Source organism: Corapipo altera, unplaced genomic scaffold (genome assembly GCF_003945725.1).
Source record: "Corapipo altera isolate COAL_440 unplaced genomic scaffold, ASM394572v1 54, whole genome shotgun sequence".
Taxonomy (NCBI): Eukaryota; Metazoa; Chordata; class Aves; order Passeriformes; family Pipridae; genus Corapipo; species Corapipo altera.
Genome location: NW_020884902.1, coordinates 4,116,202 through 4,139,273, shown reverse-complemented (window position 1 = coordinate 4,139,273; position 23,072 = coordinate 4,116,202). Strand labels below are relative to the sequence as shown.

The following is a 23,072-nucleotide window of genomic DNA, read 5'->3' as shown; positions in this document are numbered from 1 at the left end:
CTACTATTAAATTAATTATTTCTTTTATTAAAAGTGTCTGTCACTGTCCTCTTAATAGCAAAGATGTGCTTACTTTGTTTCATCAGATTGCAATGAGGAAAGAAAGCATATTCAAGGATAAACTAAAACACAACAAAATGTAAATTCAATAGATTTATTGTGTAGTAAGTGAACACTATTTCATAATTCTTTTCTATTTCCCAAAATGTAGTAACAAACATATACCAATTACACACACCATATGCACTTATAAGCTCACATAGATGGTTGGAATGTTCACTAAATAACATAATTTTTTCAGCAAAACTGTGTAAATTATCAAAGACTTTTCAAAAAGGATAACAAGGGTTAAAAGACTTAAGAATAACGTAGGTAAGCAAGTAAATAGTGATAACAAAAATATTTGCTCAGTGTGGATTTTCATTATTATCAAGCTCAACATTGTTTTGTTACTTGTTTTAATACCCGACAGAACATGTTCATACTTCAACATTTCAAGGAGAAAACACCGACAAATATTAGATAAGGAGGAAAAATTCTGTTCTTTCTATCTAAAACATTTTTAGAATATCTGGAACTCCCAAATCTCAGAACAAGAGGGTATGATGGTCTCTCTCACAGACTACTTCTCTTTCACACACTGGATTTCCCATGAAATTACTAATCTACTCCACTCTAGTCCCTCACCTAGTTATTAAAAACTTCCCTCTCCTGGAATGTCAATGGAATGTAAGTTCCCATAACATGTAAGCTGTTACCCTTTGTTCTAGTTGAACACATTTATTTTTAAAAAATATTTCCACTTTCAACAGTTCAACTAAAAAAGGATGACTTTGGGAATAAAAACAATAAAAAAAAGGCACTTTAAAATATTTGAAAGAGTTAAATATAATGGACTTGAAAGAAATTTCAGAGATGGCATTACAAACATGAGGTTAATATGAAGGCCAGTACAGAGAGGAAAAATAACTATATTGTATGTGAAATTTTGGCTTCAGAGAGATGGGAATGACCAGGGAAGCCAGTTTAAGATCTAGGCTAACATACAGAGCAGAGCTTGAAAGCTAGAGAGACATATGCCATAATGCAGAGCCATCAAAGAGACTTTATGAGGAAGGAGACAGACAGTGTAAAAGAGAGGTTTTTATACATGAAGCTTTCCAAAAGCATCTAAAGATTCCAGAATTAGAATCTAGGAGAATCCAGAGAAGAAAATTACAAAATAGTTAAGCCGAGTAACAGGCACAGAAAGGAAAGTTAGAACTGCAGAAATACTGAAAAGAAAATTACAGTTTTCCCAGAGAACTACAGGTCATTTTGGTGTATATAGTGTTACTTCTTTGAACTGCACCATCCTACCTCTCACCTGTCTAAAGTAAACACAATGTCACTTACCCCAGAGATTTCCTGTGCTGCAAAAACAATTAGCAGCCACCTGATTTAAAAGAAGAAAACAAAATTAAAACTAAACTTGCAGCATCAAACTTTCACAAAAATTCAGCCTCTAGAAAGTGAGAAGTGTGTACACATGGTTAAGTCCTGTTTGGGGTGATTATATAGTATTTTTATAAAGGGTACACACCATCAAGGGATGGTCAGCACATGGTACATATCTTTGTGAGATTGAGGACAGACAGGCATGAATAAGGCTGTGTAAAAGTCCTTGTAACTTCCTCTTGTAACCTCTTTCTAACCCCATAATTACAGGGTGACAGAGAGGAACCATTCCAGATTTCTCCATGGACACCACGAGATGAAGACTGAGCAGAGATGGAGGTGATCTGCATCTGCCCCAAAATGAGTTTGCTGGTACTGTTTTCTTTTACTGGGAGAGAGAGAACAAGAGAAGGTAGAGAGCAAAGCCTCACTCAAAATATGATTCCAGAGCAGCTGCTGGGGAATCCCAACTCCCTGCCAACCATTGCTAGGGATGGATTATAGAATTGAAATAATTTCTGCAATTTAAAAAAAAAAAAGAGAAAGAGAGAAAATATAATAAAAAATAGGGAGAGAATACACTAAAATCAAAAGGTAGCCCAAAATTTCTGCAGCAGTACAGGAAATAAGTATTATTTTTAATTAGTATTAACAGTAATATTATTTTTAATGAGAACTAAGGTGCTTAATCATTATACGAAAAGATAAATTAGATACAGCCATAACAGGTAGACTGCTGTGTATTATAATATTATATTCACTGCAGGCTGCAGTGAAGCTTATTTCAAAATTACTTCAACTTGGCAAAAACATAGGCATTTAGTAAAATTCCCAAAGTCCTACTGAGATCAACTTCTATCTTTGTTAGCCATATGGTCAACTCTTTGGAGAACTGAGAACTGTGCCAGCAAACTGATTACTCTCCCTGATTATTAATTATTTATAGATTCAAACTGGAAGTAATATAACTTGTATATGCACTGAGATATACTATAAATTCAGTACTGAAAATTTTTACATATTTTAGCCATTTATGTGCATTTACTCTATATACTTTTTACACTTATATTGCCTGCTACTTGTTTTCAAATACACAAATTTTACTGAAACAAATCATTTATGCAAACAGTTAGTAGTAACTGAAGAGAGAAGCTCACACTGTCCTTTGCTAAATAAGAAACAAAGGACCAATTAAACAATGTAAGACTGCCAGATGACCAGCTACAGTAGTAAATGTCTTATGCATGCCAGTGGTTCATCCTTTAATGTATAAAGTAAGTTTGTGCAGAAAGGATTTAACTCCACAGGAACACTTCAGCCAGGTAGCAGATAATAGCATTGGTTTGTTCTGTGATTGTTACTAATTTAAGCCCATTTTTGCTGCTCACCTTCCTAACTTGCAGACAGTCTCTGTAAACATTTTTTCCCATATCAAAGTTGGCCAGGGGTGAGTTATTTTCCATTTAAGAAGACATCAAGTTCTCATTAAGCCCTCACACATGTGAAATAGAAATCTGATGACGCTCTTCTTGATATAAAGTACTACAGTCTCCCTTTTTCCAGTCATACATGGCAGGTATGTGTTTGCCAGATTCTTTGTCATTTCAAAATCCCTGCCTCCTGAAGCCAGGCAGATCTTTCCTACTATGTACTCGAATCAGCAAAGACTGTTAGAGGTAAGCCAGTCACAAATAATAAAGAAAAAAGGCAAGAAGAGCTACCTTGGAGAGATGACTGGGATAGAAGGCTGCTACATTGGGTAACACCTGAATAACAAGCAGCCTGGGTTTGTACAATCCAAATAAATGTGAAAAAGACACTGGAGGGAGGTCAGGCATATCAACACAACAGACTGTCTATTTTGGGACAGGCCTATAGGTTGGAGTTGGTCATTACTTTTTCCTCTCCAAACATGTTCATTACTAGAATGTAGGAATCTCTTTCCTCTTGAAACAGACTCAAAATTATAGTTCCTGTTTCCTACTATTTAAAAAGTGTAAAGCCTAAAATTTAAATGGTATAAACTTACAGGCCAGCAACCAAACTCAAATACAATAAATTATCATCTAGGCTTATCAAATTTATGACAGGCTCCAAATGATTTAACTTCTGATTTGTTATTACTGTTAAATTGATAGCTAAGAATATAACTCAGAGAATCTGGTTAAAAAATTTAGTGATCTGTAAAACTCACCAGGCAGCTGTAATAAGCCACTTAATCCGTTCAAATGAATCCTTTGTTAATGCCATTCACGCTGATTGAGGATCTGTATATGCAGCACTTTTTTTTTTGTCTTTAAATGGCAGGTCTTCTCTTTCCTTCTGTTTGTGGATGGTCTATAAACACTGTTCCATCCTGGTGTTGTTTTCCACTCTGAACCTGTTTATATTTAAATATACATCCAAAGTACAAACATGAATTATTACTGGATAACCTAAAATAAGCCTTTTTCATTTATATATGTCACACTGCACATCTCTGTGTTGGCATTACATTATGTTATTCCTATTCAGGATGCATTTTATTTTACCAGCAATCCAATTATTTCAAGGGGACTATATATAAAATTACAGATCAACATAAAAAAGGGTACAAGATTTCAGCCTACAGAAGAGATAGTCTTCATTCAGTATTTAAAATAATGAACAAAGAGCATCTTACATCATAAGCTTTTTCTTAAAAAGCTGCCATAGTCACCATTTTAGTTAAAGGCATTAAAACAAAAGATGCAACACCCATCTACAGTAAAAAAACCTATTGAACTTTAAAAAAAAATCAAGAAAAATATTTGCTATAGTTTCAAGACCAGATTTAGCAGCAGTATCATTTGCTAACTGGGCTGGACCACTCTGTGTGAGCATCTGAGCAAGGTAGGACTACTCTGAATGCAAAATAAGCTATGTGCATTTACAGCTCAAGAGTTCTACCCATATGCATGGATAGATGACAATCATTGGAAATATTACCTAGAGATTTTTAAGCTTTATTTTTAGAACATTTTTTCCACAGCTTTTGCCAGGAAGCTGGAAGCCCTATGTGCAGGGCTGACCAGTGGCCTCTACAGTCCCACAGAGTCAAATTTTGCATACATAAATTAACTACACAGTGCACCTGTGACCTATGGTTTAGGTCAACAGCATATATGCTGTTTTAGGTGCAAACATGCTGTTCCAAGCTTTTTGTAAGCTCAGGCTTCACAAATCCAGAGAAATGGCCGGCTCGTGCAAATCTTTATATCCCCCAAATAAGCGAAAAGCCGTAATCCTTTGTAATAAGGCACATCTGGCAAATGATTCACACTGGTCATTTCAAACTGAGGGTTTGAGAGGCTGGGCTTCTCCTGTGTTAGCACAGGCTGTTACAGGCTTCTATTTTTCAGTGCTCTAGACTTTCAAATATAGGGAGGTGATTTTGAGGAGACAGCACTGACTGGAGTGAGTGGACAGGGGTTTGCTTTCTTTGGAGAAGTCTCCTGAGGGAGCAAAGACAATCAGTTTCTGAGAAAGGAGCAAGGATGTGAACTGCAGCAAACTGGCTGCTCTCTGATAGCTGTTCAACCAGTAGCTGTGTTTGCTTTGTTAAACAAATGAGTGTACAGGTCCTGAAACATCACTGTTTTGCTTTCCACTATTTGGATAGTGTGGCATCTTTCTAACCAGAACTAATCTCTAAATAATATTGACTCCTATGTGTATGGACAGTATATCCAAATCCCACAGTACGAAGAAGAGACTTTGCAAGCTACTGTGCACTCAGTGATGAATAAATAGCCTAAAGGCAGCCAACCCATGCTGCAAGATCATACCCTACATGTATTGTACAGTACTCCATTCATCTGCCAAATTCTTAGTCTCTTTCTTTGCCCCAGTTCCCCATCTGTAAGAAAAGGACAAAATAACAACATCCCTAACAATAAAATAATACTCCAATAGCATTCCTACCTCACTGATTTTTTACATTAACCATACAAGCAATTATAAGCAAAATTGTGAAGCAATATAATACCGCAGGGATAGATTGCCTCAAATGGAAAATCCAAGCCAGTCATAAAGTGTTAGACTTTGCAGAAATGTGTTCCTGTTGCTCACTATCCATCCCATTACTTAATTACCCAAACAGCTTCTGAAAATTAAGAAGAAAATTATATTTGGTATGTTTGCTTTGTGTTAGCAGTGAAACTTCATTTTCAAATTAAAATCCATTTTGATCCAACCCACTGACAGTTTGAAATAATACTTAATGCATGAGTGGAAAACTTGCACCTCTCTGCTTGCTGTTTTGTCATGGCCATCTAAACCCCATCATTTGCCAAACAAGTTGAATTTTCAGTGGCTAATGCAATGATATAAGGACTACAAAGTGTTATTTAGATTGATGGGTCAAATGGATCTTGTGTTTTATATTTTGAAGCAATTAAAACAGTTACCTCAATAGAATACTAACCTAATTCAAAAGAAGATAAAATACCCCCTGGGTAACACACTCAATACCTCCAAAGGAATAGGCTTTTTATAAGCATCACCAAAACTCAGCTCATAAAATTCTCAAAAGATAGAGGGGGGGAAACTGGCACTATAACATAACCTAGATATTTCTTCCTAGACAAGAATCAAGAAGCAAGACAATTTTATTCTTACGGACTCTCATAAAATAAGACTATGGGACATGAGGCATGGTTTGAGGCAGACACACAGCTACAGTTATTGATACAAAAAATTAGAGTAGTCCTAACTGTATTCTCCTGACATCCAAAGAAACCCACATCACATGTAATAAGACCGCTGAAATTGCACAGTCAAGGATTCAGAAGTCAAGAAACAAAAACTGGGGTTGCCTGCTCAGTTTTAATGTGGTTCCTTTGTGCATGTGATCAGGATAGTAATTTTAAGTACGTGAACATATATGTTATTTTCCATAGGACTTCTGCCTCATTCATGATGGATATATTCCATACTCTTTGCATCCTTCTCATTAAGCCCTATCTTTTTCACTTACAGTGCCCTGTAAAACTTTGCATTTCATACTGAAGTCATGTAACGTTTCCCACAAAAATATTCCTTATACTTTACCATAGAGAACTGACAAAACAAAAGCAAAGCTATAATAATTAAATATCAATCACTGTGGAAGAAGCCAAACTTTAATGATCTGCGGCTTTCAATTGCTGTGTAGTACTAATGTTGACCTCCACTATTCACGTACTGGTGGTTTTGTTGGTTTTTTTGTAAAGTACCTCTACAAGCAGCTGCAGGGGTACATTTTGGCCCAACTGATATTAAGGCTGCCTGGACAGCTCTTTCGACTGTCTGTCTGAGTTTGTAACTCTCTGAAGATATTGTGGACAACAGCATCAGCAACACTGTGTGTACCAAGGTTTCATAGACTTTCTTTGGATGGATGTTGTCAATTATGGTAACAATGAGAAGGAGAGAGAACAGCAGTAGCTGAATCTTACCTTTTTTACAGCTCAGGGTTACTTTGAAGGCATGTATCTGTCCTAGAAATTCACACAGAGGCATATATGCTTTTTTGTGACAATCTCATAATGCAATATTTCTTGCTGTTTCTTAACTATAACACGTACCACATTGCTCATAACTACCACATTGCTCAGCGGCCACTGCTCAAGGTCAGTGAAACAGGTGGTTCTGGGACTGAAGAGGACTCTTTTTAAATGTTTTCCCTTGTTAGTACTTTCCTATGTTTGCTTTGAGCTTGCTTCTTTTTTTTTTTTTTTTTTGAAATTTCCAGAGTTTTCATCTTTTGAAAATTGGCTCAGCATCCATTAGAGCAGTATTTCATTCACTCAGTATTCTCTGTGAGTTCATTTATTCCCCCTAACAGTGGTCTGCCTGCTTTCTTCTGTTTCTTCCAATAATTGTTTGTCCCAGTATTCAGGAGCTCTCCTTTTGAGCACTACCTGCTTTACTCAGTGGCAGTCGTGCTGTTCATTCTGCATCAAAATTGGTATCATTTCTGAGGACTGATCACTTTTTCACTGCAGTCACTGACCTCATTGTCTCACAGAACCTTGCACCTCTTGGTTTTGCTTTTGTATAAATGGCTGTCAGCTACATTCTGTGTAACGCCACTTTTTCTAATGTTAAATTCCAGTGGTAGATTTAGGTGCATATAATTTGTAAGTGCTTATGGCTTATAAACAACTGTAGACACCATTTTTTACTTTAATACAGTATTGTTGTGTAAAAAATGTAGCACTGTTAGAGTCAACAGGTTTAGAAATCTGACAAACAAAATGTGTCATTTCATGGTTTTATCACGAAGATACTATTTCCTCCAAATGGTCACCATCAATCTGGCTTGAAAACAGAGGAATTTTTTTCTCCTTTCTCTCTATATCTTGCTGCCTATACCAGCTTGCTGTCACAGATGCTGGATATTTCTGAGCCAAGTTGTTAACATGGTTCTATGTACAAAATCTTTGATACCTAACATCTTCCAAAGATGTGTTCTCACTGGTAGCACCAAACTTTTGGGAAAAGTAACATCTGCTAACTAGCTTTCACAGCAGATTTCATAGGAGGCTGACAATATTGTCTACTGAAAGGAGATTCAGCTCCACTCCAGTGCCTGTAAGAGAAGCTGTTTTACAAAGCTCTTAATGCTCTTTTAGCTTTGATGAAAGCCCTTAGATTTGTATTTCATGCGTAGTCCTAGATTTCTATACACATATTATATTGTTGTTTTTTCTGTATCACTTCTAGTGCTTAATGAAACCTGTAACATGGGATTTCCTCAACAGCATCCATGAACGCTACAGACAAGGTAAGGTTGCTGCGGCTGGAACCGCCAACGTAAGTTTTCACCACATTAGAACAGCACTTTATTTGCCGAGATGTTATCTTATGTCAACAGCATAAATGTGATAAACTTCACACATTGCCAACACATTACGAATCACAATTCCATTCACAAAAGCTTTATATCATGCTAAACTACGCGGAAAGCCTAGAGAGAAATACTCATTGATTTCCATTTATGCAGTGGGGCAGCATTTTGTCTCTTCTGGGACTTCTTGATCTCCGCTGCCTCATTAAGAAAACGCCTGAGGGAAAGCGTAGGCGAAAGGAAAACACTCCCGTCCCATCCCGTCGCGGAGCGCCCCGGCAGCGGGATGGCGCTGCGGGCCCGGCTGCCGCCGGCCTTTCCCGGCACCGCCTCGCTCCCCCCGCTTTCTCCGAGCCCTTCTCCCCGCCGAGGCTTCACGCTCCGGGCGAGCCGTGCCCGTGCTCGGGCTGTGCCCGGGGCTGGCCCTGGCGGATCTCCGGCCCCATCCCCGCTCCCGCCGCGCAGCCCCGCGCCCGTCACCTGCGCCGTCACGGCGGAGGACGGAGCCAGCCCGAACCCCGGGACACCTCCAGCTGTCCTGGGACACTCCAGCTGTGCCGGGCCGGAGCTGCCGCTCAGCCGCTGCCCAGCCCCGTCCCCGGGAGCGCCAGGTGCCGCCGCCCGGCGCTGCCCGCCCGCCGCGCTCACCTCGGCTCCCAGGCGGGACAGCCCCCGACACCTCGCTCACTCCATGCCCGCTGAGGACGGACGGACGGACAGACGGCGGCTGCCAGCGGTGCCCGAGGCAGGAGGCGCCGGGGGGGAAGAGCAGAGGGGAGGAGGGGGTAGCCCCGCCCTGGCCGGCCCCGGCCCCTGTCCCCACCCCACCCCGGGGCGCTGCGAGCGCCGAGGCGGGTGCGGAGCAGGAGCCCCCAGGCCAAAACCCGCGGGAGGGCGGGCGGGGGGCAGACTCGGAGCGCCCCGGGACGCCGCGCGGGCAGCGCCGAGGCGGGGATGGCCGGCGGGGGCTGCCCGGGCCGCCTGGCGCCGGTGCTGCTGCTCGCCCTGCTCTGGCCGGGCCGCGCCGCGGCGGAGGTGAGTGAGCGCCGGGACGGGACGGGACGGCGGAGCGGCGTCACCCGGGGCAGAGCGGGCCCGACCGCGGGCCCCGCTGCCGGGGAAAGAAAGGGGAATGTGTCCGTTTAAAATGGTGCGCGTCCCCCGCGCCAGGTACGCGCGGCCGGGCAGGGCGAGGGGAGGAGAGGTGAGAGGGGAGGGTTGGTGCATCTCGCCCGGCTGCGGGGCACCGCTACCTGGGCTCCTCCGCCGGGCGGGGATGGAGAAGGGCGGGGAGGCCCCGCACAGGGCACCGCGTCCCCGCGGGTCTCAGGTGCGCAGGAGCCTCCTGCCCTTCCCTCTGAGGGGCTCCCGGCAGGAGATGGGGCAGGACATGGGGGGCACAGCCCGAACCGCGGAGGCCGGTCCTGCGGGCACGGGGGATGCGGACGGCGAGGACGGAGCGGTGTCGCGTGTGGATGCTCTCCGAGGTAAACACTCCCGGAGCAGCGCTGTGCCACCCTCATGACAAACTCATTTTACAGATTGTCTTTCAGGTTTAACGATGAGTGTGCATCACCGTTCGGTCAATAAATTCTCCTAGATAGTGCTGTAGTCTTTGCTGTTCCTCTCTCCTGTGTCTGGTTATAAGATTTGGATTGTACATTCCCAACTGGGAGAAGAGCAGTCAGCTGCGAGGGTACATGGGCCAGTGTGGCTTTCAATATTTCTGGCAATTACCAAAAAGAAAACTGCCAGTTTTAGTAAATTTCTGAGAGACATCAAACACACGAAACTGCCGGGTTTAGTAAATATCAAGTTCTCTTTCTCCCATAATAGTCAACAGTGTTAATTTTTCTTTGCATGTGTAAAGCTCCAACGCAGTACACCAAAATCCTTTACTGTCTATCAAAACATGTTGAACTTCACCTTTATAAGGAAAAAATGTGATCTATCTTGTTGCTAAAACAGAGCCACATTCTGCTGTAATTATCGGGAGCAGACTGATTAGTAATAACATTTCTTCTAAACTAATGCAGCTCTTTCAATCACCCAGTCTGGGTAAAGTGTCTGGAAACAGCATAAGCACCTCACCCAATATGTTTCTCTTTTTGTTTTTAATAGCACTCTAACGTGCAGTGAAGTTTAGTCATTTAACAAAGATACAATTGTTGTATTTGTAATGGAATTAAAATACCTCTTAGTTCTTATGTAGAATAGAGGTACCAAATCTAATTGCAAAGTGCATGTTTTCTGCAGAGTTATTTCAGGTTCTGCCTACATCAGATGCCTAGTGTAAAGCAAGCTGTGGAAGAGTAATAAACTCAAGACCTGCCTCTCTCTTCTACCCAGTTTTCTGGGTTTTATTCCATTCTTCTCTTCCTCTGCTGGTGCCTTCCACCTGTTGCTCTTATTGCTCTGAAGAGCTGGACATCCTCATATGTGCTTCTGGATGGCAGTCAGAGAGGGCAGGCTGTGTTCCAGGAGTGCCTTCCCCCTCCCACAACACACACACTCACACTTCTTCTAAGCCTCTCTTCTGGCTGTGTTAATCTTGTCATCCTGTTTCATGTTTTTATCTACAAATGAAGAGCAAAAGAGGTATATTGGAAAGTAAGACCCCATATATGGCCCAGTAAAGCATTTCAACTCGTTTTTAGCAACCTCATTGTGGTCCTGGAATATTTGCCTGTCTCACCAACTCGTGTACCACAGTTCTTTAACAAACTTTCTGCTGAAGGTAAATCATAGAGCTCTGAAATACCAGTTTTCTGGAGCATTCTTGTTACAGGATCCTCATTTACACTTAGGTCTTAAGGACAGGATTTGGAATGGTAGGAAGTGTCTTCTACAGAAATCTTGCTGTTTAAGCAAAGTTTGATCATGTATTGATTCAGTGATGCTCTGAAAATTCAGTAGATCTCAAATGTTTGAGCTTAGTTTAAACTAGGCTTGCAATTTAAGATTCAGATGTCATAATTTCTCTTATTTTATGAAAATGCTGATCTTTTCAGAAGAGGAAGTCTAATCTAACAAAATATTCTAGATGATGGAGCAAACGAGAACTTGTTAAAAAGCAGTTTTATCTAAACTAATTAAATATTAGTGGCTAATGTAATTGACATGAAATGACTGATGAATAAATCATTGCATCTTGGCTAAACTGCTAATTGCAAAGAAATAAGTATTGTTTATGTCTTAAATTCATGCTACACTTTCATATGAAAATAAATTGATGTTTGACCAGCAAGCAATACTTTTGCTGTTTGCATCAATTAAAAACTGTTGCAATATAGAAAATTTTAAGTGTAGCTTATTCCTGAAGACGAGAAAGAAAATTGTGAATTTATGCCTGCTGCTGTTTATACAGCAAATTTTGGTCCTCACAGCTCTTCACAGAGTCCAGACTTCCCTGCCCTGAGGAGGCTGAACTTTCTGGCACCTGCTAGGGAGTATTATTATCTGCATTCTTGGCCACTGGCATGCTCTAATCTTCTGAAAACTCAGCAGAAGTAGCATCTTCCCATGTCAAAGGCTTTTCAGCTCATTTGATGTATTCCTTCACTACAAATACTGGTTTTATAATTCTTCAGATTTTTCCACTGTTCATTTAAACCAATGATAATAATAATTATAATCATCAGCATCAATATGTTTTTACAGGGTACAAGATCCTTCTTACTCCTCATTTCTTTTTTTTTTATTTTCAGAAAAAAAATGGATTTGTTTTCGCATTGTTTCATTTTGTTTAACAGCAGCTGGAATTGGTGCTGTTGATGCACATGTACAATTCAATTAATTCCCCTAAGTGTGTCCTGTCTTCTGATACCATTCATGTACTTCTTGTATATCTTGAAATTAAACACTAATCTAAAAATATTTCCTGAAATTTACTGTTTTGAATGACACTAATAAGAAAAATACCTCAGTCATGTTCATTAGTACTGAATCAATAGTGCTGCTTAGTGGCATTGATAATTTTTGTGATGGCATCATGTCAATATTTTTTCAGAACAGGACAAAAGAGAGTTTCTACTTGAGTAAGATTCCTCCACTGCAAGTTAGCTGCACCTTATGTTACTACCGCTTTTTAACTTGTGTTGTAAATACTTTTGCAATGTTTTGTTAGCCCACAGGATAAAATTAGGTGCTCCTTATTCTATATTTGCCTCCGTAATTACACTTCATATTTCCCATCATGCACTGCTGGAACAGGAGGGGAGATAACAAACTAGGTGACTGTAAGACTTGGGAAGATTTTTTGCATTCCCTTTCTCATGCTTCTTGTCTGTGACTAGATGCAGGTGTTCATATTTCACAATTAATTTTACTTCTTACAAGTGTTAGAATTTGCGTGCAAATATTTATAAACTAATCTTCTTCCTTAAGCAATATTTTCTTTTTAATTATATGCAACCTACATTAATGTCACAAATAGATCTTAATACATTGCTCTGACAGAAAAAAATAGTGTTCTAGCTCAGCCATGACCATGTCCAAGGCTGGTAAGAATGGGATGCAGGCTGAATTGCTTAGTTTAACTAGGAATCAAGGTGTTGGAGGGACCAAGTGTCCCAGTGAGAATGTTCCTCCTTTGTCAGCCTTTGGAAGTGCCCAGGTTCTTTGTTACACAAGGCAGCTGAGAAGGGAAGATGTGCACCTGAATATACAAACGGGAGTTCACTGAGCATGTTAGAAAAACAGGTCCTTTGTGAAGTACTCTCTTTGATTTGGTGAATGTGATCCCAGCTCTGAAGTCAAGGAGGCTGTTGCTCTGATAATTGGACCCAACTTCTACTGGACTGTTCTGCCCCTGGTTGCCTCTGTAGTGAGCTGTAATTCAGCCATCATCTGCATGGAGGAACAGGCCAATGTCAGAGCACTGCAGAGCAAGGCTTTTACTACTGGGCCAAAAGAGTCAGCATAAATTAGCAGTTACCCTAAAGTCTGTGCATCAAAATCAGTGGAGTTCTGCTGTCTTATACCACGTGGAGGCTTGCTCTGAAGGCCAAGAAATGTGAAGTGTGCCTGTGTGTATGTTGTCTCATACAGCTGAAGGAAGATGAACCTTCTTAGGTGACCTTAGTAAACATCTGTGAAAACTGAACAGTTTTCTAGCAAATATACAAGGTACAAGGTAAATACACATTTGGACAAAACTCTATAATTCAAGTTACTTTTCTGGCTGAATAATGTCACTAAAATTGTTAGAGTAGGCAGGCAAACACTGGGTCTTTCTTTATTATTTTGCATTTTGTAGAGATATAACCATTTTATTTCATGATCTCTGCTAGCAGTCTCTTCTGCAATACCTAGAGCTGATCTGTCATAACATGTCTTTGAAACAGAATCCTTTGCTATTAAGTGCAACTAGGATGGGATGTCCGGTCATCTGCTTTACTGTCACATTCTCACCCTGCTGCCTAACAGAGTAATACTAGAAGGCTCAGTATGTTGGCATGGATTACAGGAGCCTAGGAGGAAAGTGAAACACATAAAGCCTCTTTTCTTAACTGTTTGCAGCCCCAGTCTGTCACACTCACACTGAAGAAGTTCCGTTTTGTCACACCAAGTATATTTTTAGTTCCATTTGCATTATTTGTCTTAGAAATTTTTTGGTAGGGCACATGTCTCACGGGTTTACAGGTTTTCCATTTTGCCTGGTTTAGTGAAGGCTTTTTAGCTGGGGCTTTACTCTGCTTCTTTTCCACGTGTCATTTTGGAGGAAGCTGCGAGAAAAAGTGACCTTTTAGTTTTTCGTTGTTTGGGTTTTTTTTTTCATTCTGTGAAATCACAGAGCCTTTCAAATAAGGAGGAACTAAAGCATGTGCAATAAGCTTTCTCTGAACAAGCTACTGTTGCTTTCATTGCTGTTTGCACCACTTAACAGAAGATGCACACCAGGAATTTTATGAATATACAAATATACAGGCCTGAGGAGACAAAAATTATAGTGAAAACTATTCCCACATTCAAAAGTTGGGAAGAAATACAAATTGTGTCATGCAATGCTAAGTATATTATGGTAGGAAAGCAAAAATTCTCTAGTTAAATGATGTGTATTCTTTGTTATTAAATTGCTCTTTTAAGGTGATTGTTAGAAAAGAAGAACACGGATGAATAAGCTGATTAAACACCCTTAAAGAGGTGTTTTGCTACACAAAACAAAATTCTGTGGTCTGAACTGCCTAGTCTTTTTTTTCTAGGGGAAAAGAAGAATATTTATTTCTGTTGTCCCCATGTCCTCTTCAAGGTCAGGAGAAGAAACCCACAGAGATGGGGTTTATGGGTCTGTCTATGGGCACTTTACCCATCTGAATATATCAGGAACAATTTGGTTCAATTTCTGATAGTCCTCATCACAGTGACTTCCACCCTAGTTAGATTATTTCTAGGGTAAGATATTGGTCATTATAAACATATAAGTGTCAAAATATTCTGGGTTTTAGAAGAAGGAAAACTACCATTCTGTTTGTTTAAAGAGAGAGTAATTCTGTATCTTCTCTTTATAGACCAAAAGGAATTAAACCCCCAACAAAAACAAGAGATTCGAAAGCCTCAACTTACAGTTTTCCAAAACTGCACACAGTGTGCCAGCTCTAATTACATAGATAATGAGTAATTTTAGGCAACTTTTACAACATAGGCCTTAGCAGCCATCACTTCAGAGCTCGCAAATGATTTGAGTTTGTGAAAACTCAGCGTGTTTGTTTTTTCCTAAATTACAATATTTTACCTGTTTTGTCCTAAGGCAATGATGATGACGTAGGGGCAGAGTGAAGATTGCTAAGCCCTCCTATTCTCACATTTCCTAACTGGTTACTGATAGTGAGTTGGAGACAAGGGAGAAGCTCAGTATAATTAATTGTAATGTAACTGCTTGAAGAAGAGTATTGTTGGCAACATGGAAGTTATATGTGGGGCATGCACCCAATGACAGAGTGGTGTGTGCTTTCATGAGAATAGTATGAACAGCTATGTTACAGTGATTTCTGGAAACATCTGTACAAACAGGCTTATTCATAGCAGAAGAAGTTATGCTGTGTAGTAAGTATATCTCAAGAAAAAAAAAGAGAATTGTAGGATGTTTACTTCTTTTTTTTTTTTTTTTAAATTCTGTTTAGTGTTTTTGCCTCCCAAGGACATTAATTTATGCTTATCAAGCATAGTTGAGACACCAGTTCTACAAAAATTTTGTTTCCCTCTGGTTTATACTGTTTAAATTAAGGCTTATGTTACTGCTTTTCTGTTGTGTTAAATATGGGTACTTATGAGAGTTTTGGCTAGCACTACAAAATTGTTATAATACAAAGTTCTTACCCAACAAGATTTTTCTTTAAAAAGTAAGAAAAGGTTTATAAAAGTGGTTTCAATCTCTGAAGTGAAAAAGGGGGTTTATGCACATATTCCCTTGGCATAATAGAAAGTTGTTTAAATGTTCACGTACAGCAGCTTCTTCGGTTTCTCCCTATGTGTCATTTATCTTAATTGGTTTGAAGTGCCATGATAAATATATCATTATATTCCATGAAAGAGCAAACTCCTTCCAAAAGAACTCATAACAGTTTAAAATTGTGGATACAAAGTAAGGAAATTCTTACCAAGTTCAGAAGGACACGTGTGTTAACATGGTGTGATCATGGACTGTCTGTCAGTCTGTCAGTCAAATGCAAAATCTTGCTTCTGTGAAGTGTTATGTTTTCCCCTATGATCATAAATGTTTAGGACTCCTCTCCTGCACCTCACACTGAAAGCAGAACAGAGCCAGTAATACAGGACCTGTGTCACCAAGGGGACATCTTGATTCAGTAGTTATTCCCTGAGCAAGGTTCCCATTACAAGTGTTTAATGGAGCTTATTCAACAACTGCACTGCCTGTAGCATAACAGCTTTCTCCTACTGTGTCCTCTCTAACACAGTCTCTCTGTGTTAGATATTATTGACCAAGTTGTTTATTAGTTAGGTTAAAGGTGTATTCCTTTATAGTGGAAAGTCCAAATGAAATAATTTTCTTTGTGTGCTGGGTATTCAACTGGTGGGCAAAATGCTGTGAATTCTGGTAGCATACATGGCTGTTAACAGGAGTCTTCTAAGGTAGGAATGTCTGGCTGCCTTCCAGTTCACAAATCATTAAACAATGTTTCAGGCTTTAGGAACTGACATATTTTCCTTCATCTCATCATCTCCTATTTCTGCTCTATGTTGTCTATACTTATTGAAGGCTTAATAATTTGGTTTTGTTGTACTGGTCCAGCAATCACTATAAAAACACAAAGTTCTTCGTGGTCTTTGATAATTTTAATGAATTCATGTTTGATGCTTAGAATGCATGAAAAACTTTTAGTATACAGATTGTAATTGTGAGACTGGTATTTTGTTTTGATAGCAATATTTTGGAGTGAGGGGACCTCATTCTCCAGTACCTTGTACACTACATGGTGATTTGCAGTTGTGCAACATGAGGGATATACTGCCAGGGTCACATATCTGCCAACCATGTCTAGCTAGAATTACTGACTGTGCTGGTCTAGCTAAGTATCCTAACACAGGTGCATCAGAAAAAAAAAAAAAGATTTTCCTCATGTAGCCTTTTTCACAGTGGGATTTTTTTCCTATACAGCTCCGCTCTCAGAACTTCTGCTTGAGGAGGGAAGGATAAATTTTCAAAACCATAACTGTGTCCAAGCTAGAAACTTTAGCTACCACCATAGTGTCCTTCAGAAAGTGCAGCATTTAACACCTCTGTGCAGCACATCTACACAAGTCTGTAGTGTCAATAAATGTTAAAGCAAAACTTTCCACTTACTGTAATCATAGTGTATTACACCCACTTTTATTAACTGTAATAGAAAACGTAGTAGAGAACATGAGGAAAACGGGCCTTTTGTAGTTTTAAGCACTGTATTAACAACTGTTTGAGCAGGATTGTTCTATGTGCTCAGTTGTGATTTATAGATGCAGCTGGGATGTGTAAAGTGATTGCTCTGCACTGAGGCAGCTCAGGAAGAATTCAGAAATCTCGGTGTGTCAGCAGCCCTTGAAAATTCATAATCAAGACTCTTAAAGGAGCTGGCTCACTGATACATAATTTTTAATAACTATTGGAACTTAAGAGAAGTCATGTAAAACTGGAAATTAGTTGATAATTTACTTCCACTTAGAAAGGACCACAGAGATGACCTGCATATCTGTAGGCTGTTCAGGATATTGTTAATGAGGAGAAAGATGGAAAAGAAAAAAAGTAGCATCACAGAAAAATAGATATTGTCCAGTAAGTCTTGTTGCATGTATTGATGGAGTTCTGATTTAGTCATTCTAGGTGTTAGAAGATGAAGCCCTTCTGGCAGGATAGGTGAGATGCTAATAAGTATCCAGTTGAAATGAAAAATCAGGCTTGCCTTTTTAAAAATGAGCCTGCTCAGCAGTTAGAACAACCAGAGATGGAAGGCAACAGCTTCATCACCAACTTGACAGAAGACACCTGGGCTATTTTTACTGTCCAGAGTAATTAATGGATATCACTTGCACTGCTTTTAATTCATTTTAGAATACCTCATGTTGCACAGTCCTCTTTCATTTCTGTTAACCAGGATTTACTTTGGGCATCAGTGGAGTTTGCCCATGAAATTAAAGACCAGTCAGGCCAAAAGTGTAAACTTCAGCCTCAGTGCAGCCTCATTACTGTATTCCTACAGAATACATTTAATTTCATCTCAGCTTTCATCTGAATGTCTTTATTAAGTCCTCTTGTGTGGTCTTGATCTGAAATACACTTAAACAGTATGATGCTTGTTTCCTGCAGCAGCAAAATTTGTTGACTCTCTGTCCTGGGTGCAGTATTTTTAATACAAATATGTATTTTGAAATAATAGCTGAGGTACTCTGATCCTCTCTGGATCTAGAAAAACAAATAAATTCTCTGACTGTTTTGTCATCGTATAAGTCATTTCAAAAAAGAGATCAACAAACAAATACCGGCTCATCACCCTCACTGGCTCATTTTGTCTGCTCTCCATCTCCCTGCCTTTAAGCCATTCCCAGGATGACTGTGTTGCCCCACCACTGTGAGTGACAGGACTCAAAGCCTGTGCTCTTGACAGAGTAGGAGGCCTATTATTGCTGGCTCTTTTCCTTACATTAACACTTTGTCACATCCTTTGACATTTTCAGGTTTGATAACATCCCTGAATACATTTTCTGACATCCTTCATAGAACCAGAGCCACTGGCAAAGTTCTGGGGGCTGTGCAAGATTCTCTCTGAGGCTCCAGATTAAGTTGCCACGACTGCAGTGGTAGGAGTAGCAGTGCCATGCTGAACATACAGTAAGCTTTGTACAGGTGACAACATAGTCTGTAGTATGTTATTTATTCCTTCTTTTTTTGTCATTTCTTTGAGGAATTCTGTGAAAGAGAGGACTGGAACACTTTTAAACAGATGGTTAAGTTAGTCTATGAATAGGAGCCAGGAAGATGTTAGAGCCCCATAGGATTCAATCCCATAGTGTAGGAAGGGCAATTCAGTGTTATAGATAAGGTTGCACCCACCGAACAAAACATTAACCACTGCAGTAAATGTTCTTCAACGTGTACAACTGTAATTATTCAAAAAGCATATAATACTATAACTATCACTGAAAACACTTTTGAGAAGAGCTCCTCTATAAATTACTCTAAGGAAGTGCTGTGGTTTTTAAATTTCGGTTCATTGGTGAATTAATTTGATTTGGTATTCATACAGTGATCTTCATCCTTTTACATAGGTTTTAGGTCAAAAATCTAGTGCCATCTACCATATCTAAATAGTTGAAAGAAACACAGATTATTATTATGAAAATCACAAAACAAAAAAACTGTGGCTTTGTTAATACATACTTATGTAGATGTTATTGTGAGAGTTTTGAAGAAACCATTAATAACTAATATTCAATTTACTTCTTTTATAACCTGGCAACATCCTATCGTTTGGTTATGATCCTTTGTTAAAGGAGCTTCAGGCATCTTGCAAGGATGTGTAACCATCCAGCAGTATAAATGAGCAATGATTTTTTGGTTCAAAGCTCCTTTACAGAAGTCATAATCTAATCTTACGCAAAAAATCATATGCCAAAACATTTAGTATTATCCAGCTAACTGACTGTGTAATGTAAAATCATCTTTGGTCTTTTCAGTTTAGTTTAAAGTGATATGTGTACACAAAAAGACCTAAATAGATCTGAAAGCTTACTAATGGCAAATTAAACACATTCTAAGTATTCTGACTTCTTGAAGAGCAAATGCTCTCTTTCTTTACATAGTTTATTAACCTTGATTACTTGTGTAGCACCATAAGTTTCTACATGTTCATGCATTTAATTTCACACTGGATTGTCTTTGATTAAAAGATAAAAGAAAAAGGTTTCTTCTGTATCTGTACACCTCAGGTCTTCTGCAGATTATACCTCTTACAGAAGAGTAATTTCATTTTGTTGTTCCTCTACATGTGGAAAACTGTGCATTGCATACAAATACTGTAAAGAATCTTCTTTTGGCTTTGCTCTCACAGGCAGAAATAAGGTGCAACTCCATGAAGGTCCATAGAATTATGATGGTAAATGACTTGTGGGTATTTCTCAGGAAAGCTCTCTATGGTCAGCCAGGTCCCAGTTACACTGAAGAAGTTCTGAGAATTTAGAATACTCTAAGCAATTTTTTCCTCGGTAAACAGCACCTTTCCTGAACTGAGACATGTGTCTACTGAATCTGTGAGCTAAATCAGCACCTGAGATTGCTGGGTAATTGAGTCTCATAGGGCTTGTAGTTAATTGACAATTGTCATATGCAAGCCCTAAAAAGGTGGTAGTTTGAGTCACTCACCAGCCCTGGACAGCAGTGGAATGCAATACCTTCCATTTAAGGCTAATTTTATTGTGCACTGTGTATTTCCTTGAGCAGCTACCCCTTTTATACTGGTTAGTAGAGCTGTACCAATATTCTGTGTCACCTATTTTGAAGAAAGTGCTTTGGGGTGGAAGGTACTGTCATTGAATAGGGATCAAGAAAATTGATTGTCATATAGATTATTCCAAATTTATTTTGAGATATACGTCACTTTATCCTCTGGTATTGATGTTTAAAGGGTTAAAATATCTGTCATATAACTGACTTAGTGAATTTAGATAATCCAATACCAAACTGATTGACCTCAACAAGAAGAAATCAGGATACTTAGTTTGTTATTAATTCTGCATTAGTGTTTATTCTTGTGCCTCTGGTGATATAACCATGTTGATTAACATAACAGTAAAGGTAACACAGCTACATGTTTTCTGTCCTACATGACACCTTTGTTTTCCAAATTTCTGATGCAGTACCACTTGAACTCTGTCAGATCAGGGGAAGAGTGAGTCTTCTTTAAATATGCCAAAGAATTAAGTATTTAATGTTTGCAACTCTTTAAAAATCTGTCTTGAAACATGAAGGGCACCTATTGATCTGTCTCTAGAACACAGGCGGATAAAATAATTCCTTGGGGGATTTGCTTTTCGTGGCCAACTGATTTAATTTCTGCTTTATTTGGGAAATGAATGTTTAAGCAGCTGTTCACTGGAGGAATGCTCCCTGCACCTGTTCTTAAATTGATAGGTGGCATCATCTCACCTACTTTCAGGCACCTAAAAGACAAGCAGCAACTATAAGGAATTTTCAACTCCATAGAGAACAGCGACTACTTGCAGCATCTTTCCTCCATCCTAAAAGAAACACCTAAAGTGACTGGATGTGGAGTTCCTAGCTGGATGTCAAATTTCCCAGTCTAATCAAAGGAAAGAGGCAAACCCCATGAAATGTGTCTGTGACATCACACACCCCAGTTTTGAATGGAAACAATAGAAAAAATTGATCTCACCTGCGGGAAGAAAAGAGGCTTTTCAATTCCGTAAAGTATTTTCCCTGAACAGATTGTTATAGGAAAGTTTAAATTTAATGACAACTGACATTATAATTTTAAAATGTAGTGGAGTACCTTTTTTCCTCTGCCTTTTTTTTTCTATTTTTTTGAGAACACCACTGATAAAGTTACAAATTAGAAACAGGGTGACTGCTGTAATCTGACCAGCTGTAGGGGCTAATTAATTCTACCTGCAAGATCTAAATAGAAATCTCATATCATACCATCTTAAAGGCTTTAATGTTTTAAGAAAAAATACAGCTCTTCCTTTTTTTCTGAATTTTATTCAATTTAGAAAAATATCTTCATAACCAATATGGGATAGTTGTCCAATTCCTATTGTCTGTAACTATAACTTAATTATATATATCCTAGTACATGGTACAACTATATGGTATATTATGATAAAAATATTTACTCAAGTGGGAGGATAAACTAAAAAATTACCCTCTTGCTACAGGGGTTCAATAGAAGTCCTTCAGCAGGAACTTCAAAAGCAAATGAAAGAATTTAAATGTACCAAGTAGGACAGTATATGCAGTTTACTCCCCATCTCTATGAAAATCATGGTTTTAATAACCTCAGTAATGTTTTGGTATATATCATACTTCTGTTAACAATGGTTTAGGGGTTTTTCTCTCCCCTCCACTGAAATAGGATACGTGAACATGACCTGTAGAAAAGTTCTTTGCAGAGCTTTCCCTGACAGACTGGGCTGGTGAGGTTCTGAGTTCATGACAGCTCTAGCAGGAGAAGGGCCCAGGAAAGCAGAGTGTTCCCATGTTCTCCCAGGAGTTCAGCTCTGCTTTGCAGCTCTGCTGAGCTCCTGCTGCCAGAGCACCCAGGGCATGAGCACTGTTAGTTGAGCTCCCAGAGCTCTGCCACACTGCACAGGAGAGGTCACAGGCACAGAGGAGTTTGGGTGCTACAGTCCAACACTCAGCTCTCCAAGGAAGGCTTTGAACACCAGGCTCACCTGGACTCATTCAGGAAGCAGCTACAGCTCCAGACTTGCTGTAGGAGTAGGGATATCCCTGTGTGAGGGCACCCACTGTCACACAGATCAGCTCAGGAATAGAGGAGGATAAAAGGAATAGAATTGTAATCTAAAAAAAATAGCAATATATTTATTCATTTCTGCAGTAAGTTTTTTGAAGAATCATCAATGTTTAGTGTTATGAGCCCAAGCTCTTGAATTTTACACTTCATACTGTTATTACTGTTATTGCATTACTGTTTATTACCCTGGTGGTGGCAAGCATGGCTTTTTGGCCTTTACCCCAACTATGAAATGAAATTAGTGCCCTTTTCTGTCTTAAAATACAGTATAGAGGAATAATGAGCTCCTTTCCACTGTTGAGAATTTCCACTTCACAAACTTTTTTTTAAAGTTGTGTTATCTGTGAAACAATTACCTTACTAAAATCACTGAGGTTTCATTTGCCCCTCACCAAACAACACAATGAGAAAAATCATTTTGTTATGAAGTTTTTCTTTTTTGTTTTTCAGAGCTGTGTATGCAAAGGTAAAAGTCCCTGCTTTTGTGATAGCACAAAAGGTAGCAAGGTAAGAACAACTACATTTTCCTTTTTTAAAATTAGTTTATATACCTGGAAATTATCAATATGTTAGTTCAGTTGATAGAGTGAGTATATTTAGTGTGTTTACAACATTACATGATGTTTGAACACCAACAGAACCACTGCCTGAGTCACTAGGTCCCTTTCACAGACTCCTAACAAATGCCCACAGCTCCATTTCCCTGGCAGCAGCTCTCCTGTTACAAATTTCACAATGCCATCAAGAGTGTCATGAGTGTCATGTTCAATGCTTCCCTCTTTCCATCTTTGGACCCTGTTCCC

At 39.3% G+C, this 23,072-nt stretch overlaps 2 protein-coding genes across 4 annotated transcripts in view; one reads left to right on the top strand and one right to left on the bottom strand.

Moving 5' to 3' along the window:
- The window catches only part of COL4A4 (collagen type IV alpha 4 chain), a 69,854-nt gene extending 60,759 nt beyond the window's left edge, over positions 1 to 9,095 (bottom strand). For all 3 annotated transcript variants that reach the window (XM_027650597.1, XM_027650598.1, XM_027650599.1), the window contains exons 1-3: positions 8,936 to 9,095; positions 3,632 to 3,817; positions 1,396 to 1,435 (exon numbers count right to left, since the gene is read on the bottom strand). In XM_027650597.1, coding sequence (XP_027506398.1) covers positions 1,396 to 1,435; positions 3,632 to 3,687 — 96 coding nt within the window. In that variant the 5' untranslated portion in view covers positions 3,688 to 3,817; positions 8,936 to 9,095. The remainder of the gene's footprint in view (positions 1 to 1,395; positions 1,436 to 3,631; positions 3,818 to 8,935) is intronic.
- A 146-nt stretch (positions 9,096 to 9,241) lies between these two features.
- The window catches only part of COL4A3 (collagen type IV alpha 3 chain), a 61,209-nt gene continuing 47,378 nt past the window's right edge, over positions 9,242 to 23,072 (top strand). Inside the window, exons 1-2 of the mRNA XM_027650600.1 lie at positions 9,242 to 9,322; positions 22,720 to 22,776. Of these exons, the coding sequence (XP_027506401.1) occupies positions 9,242 to 9,322; positions 22,720 to 22,776 (138 nt within the window). The remainder of the gene's footprint in view (positions 9,323 to 22,719; positions 22,777 to 23,072) is intronic.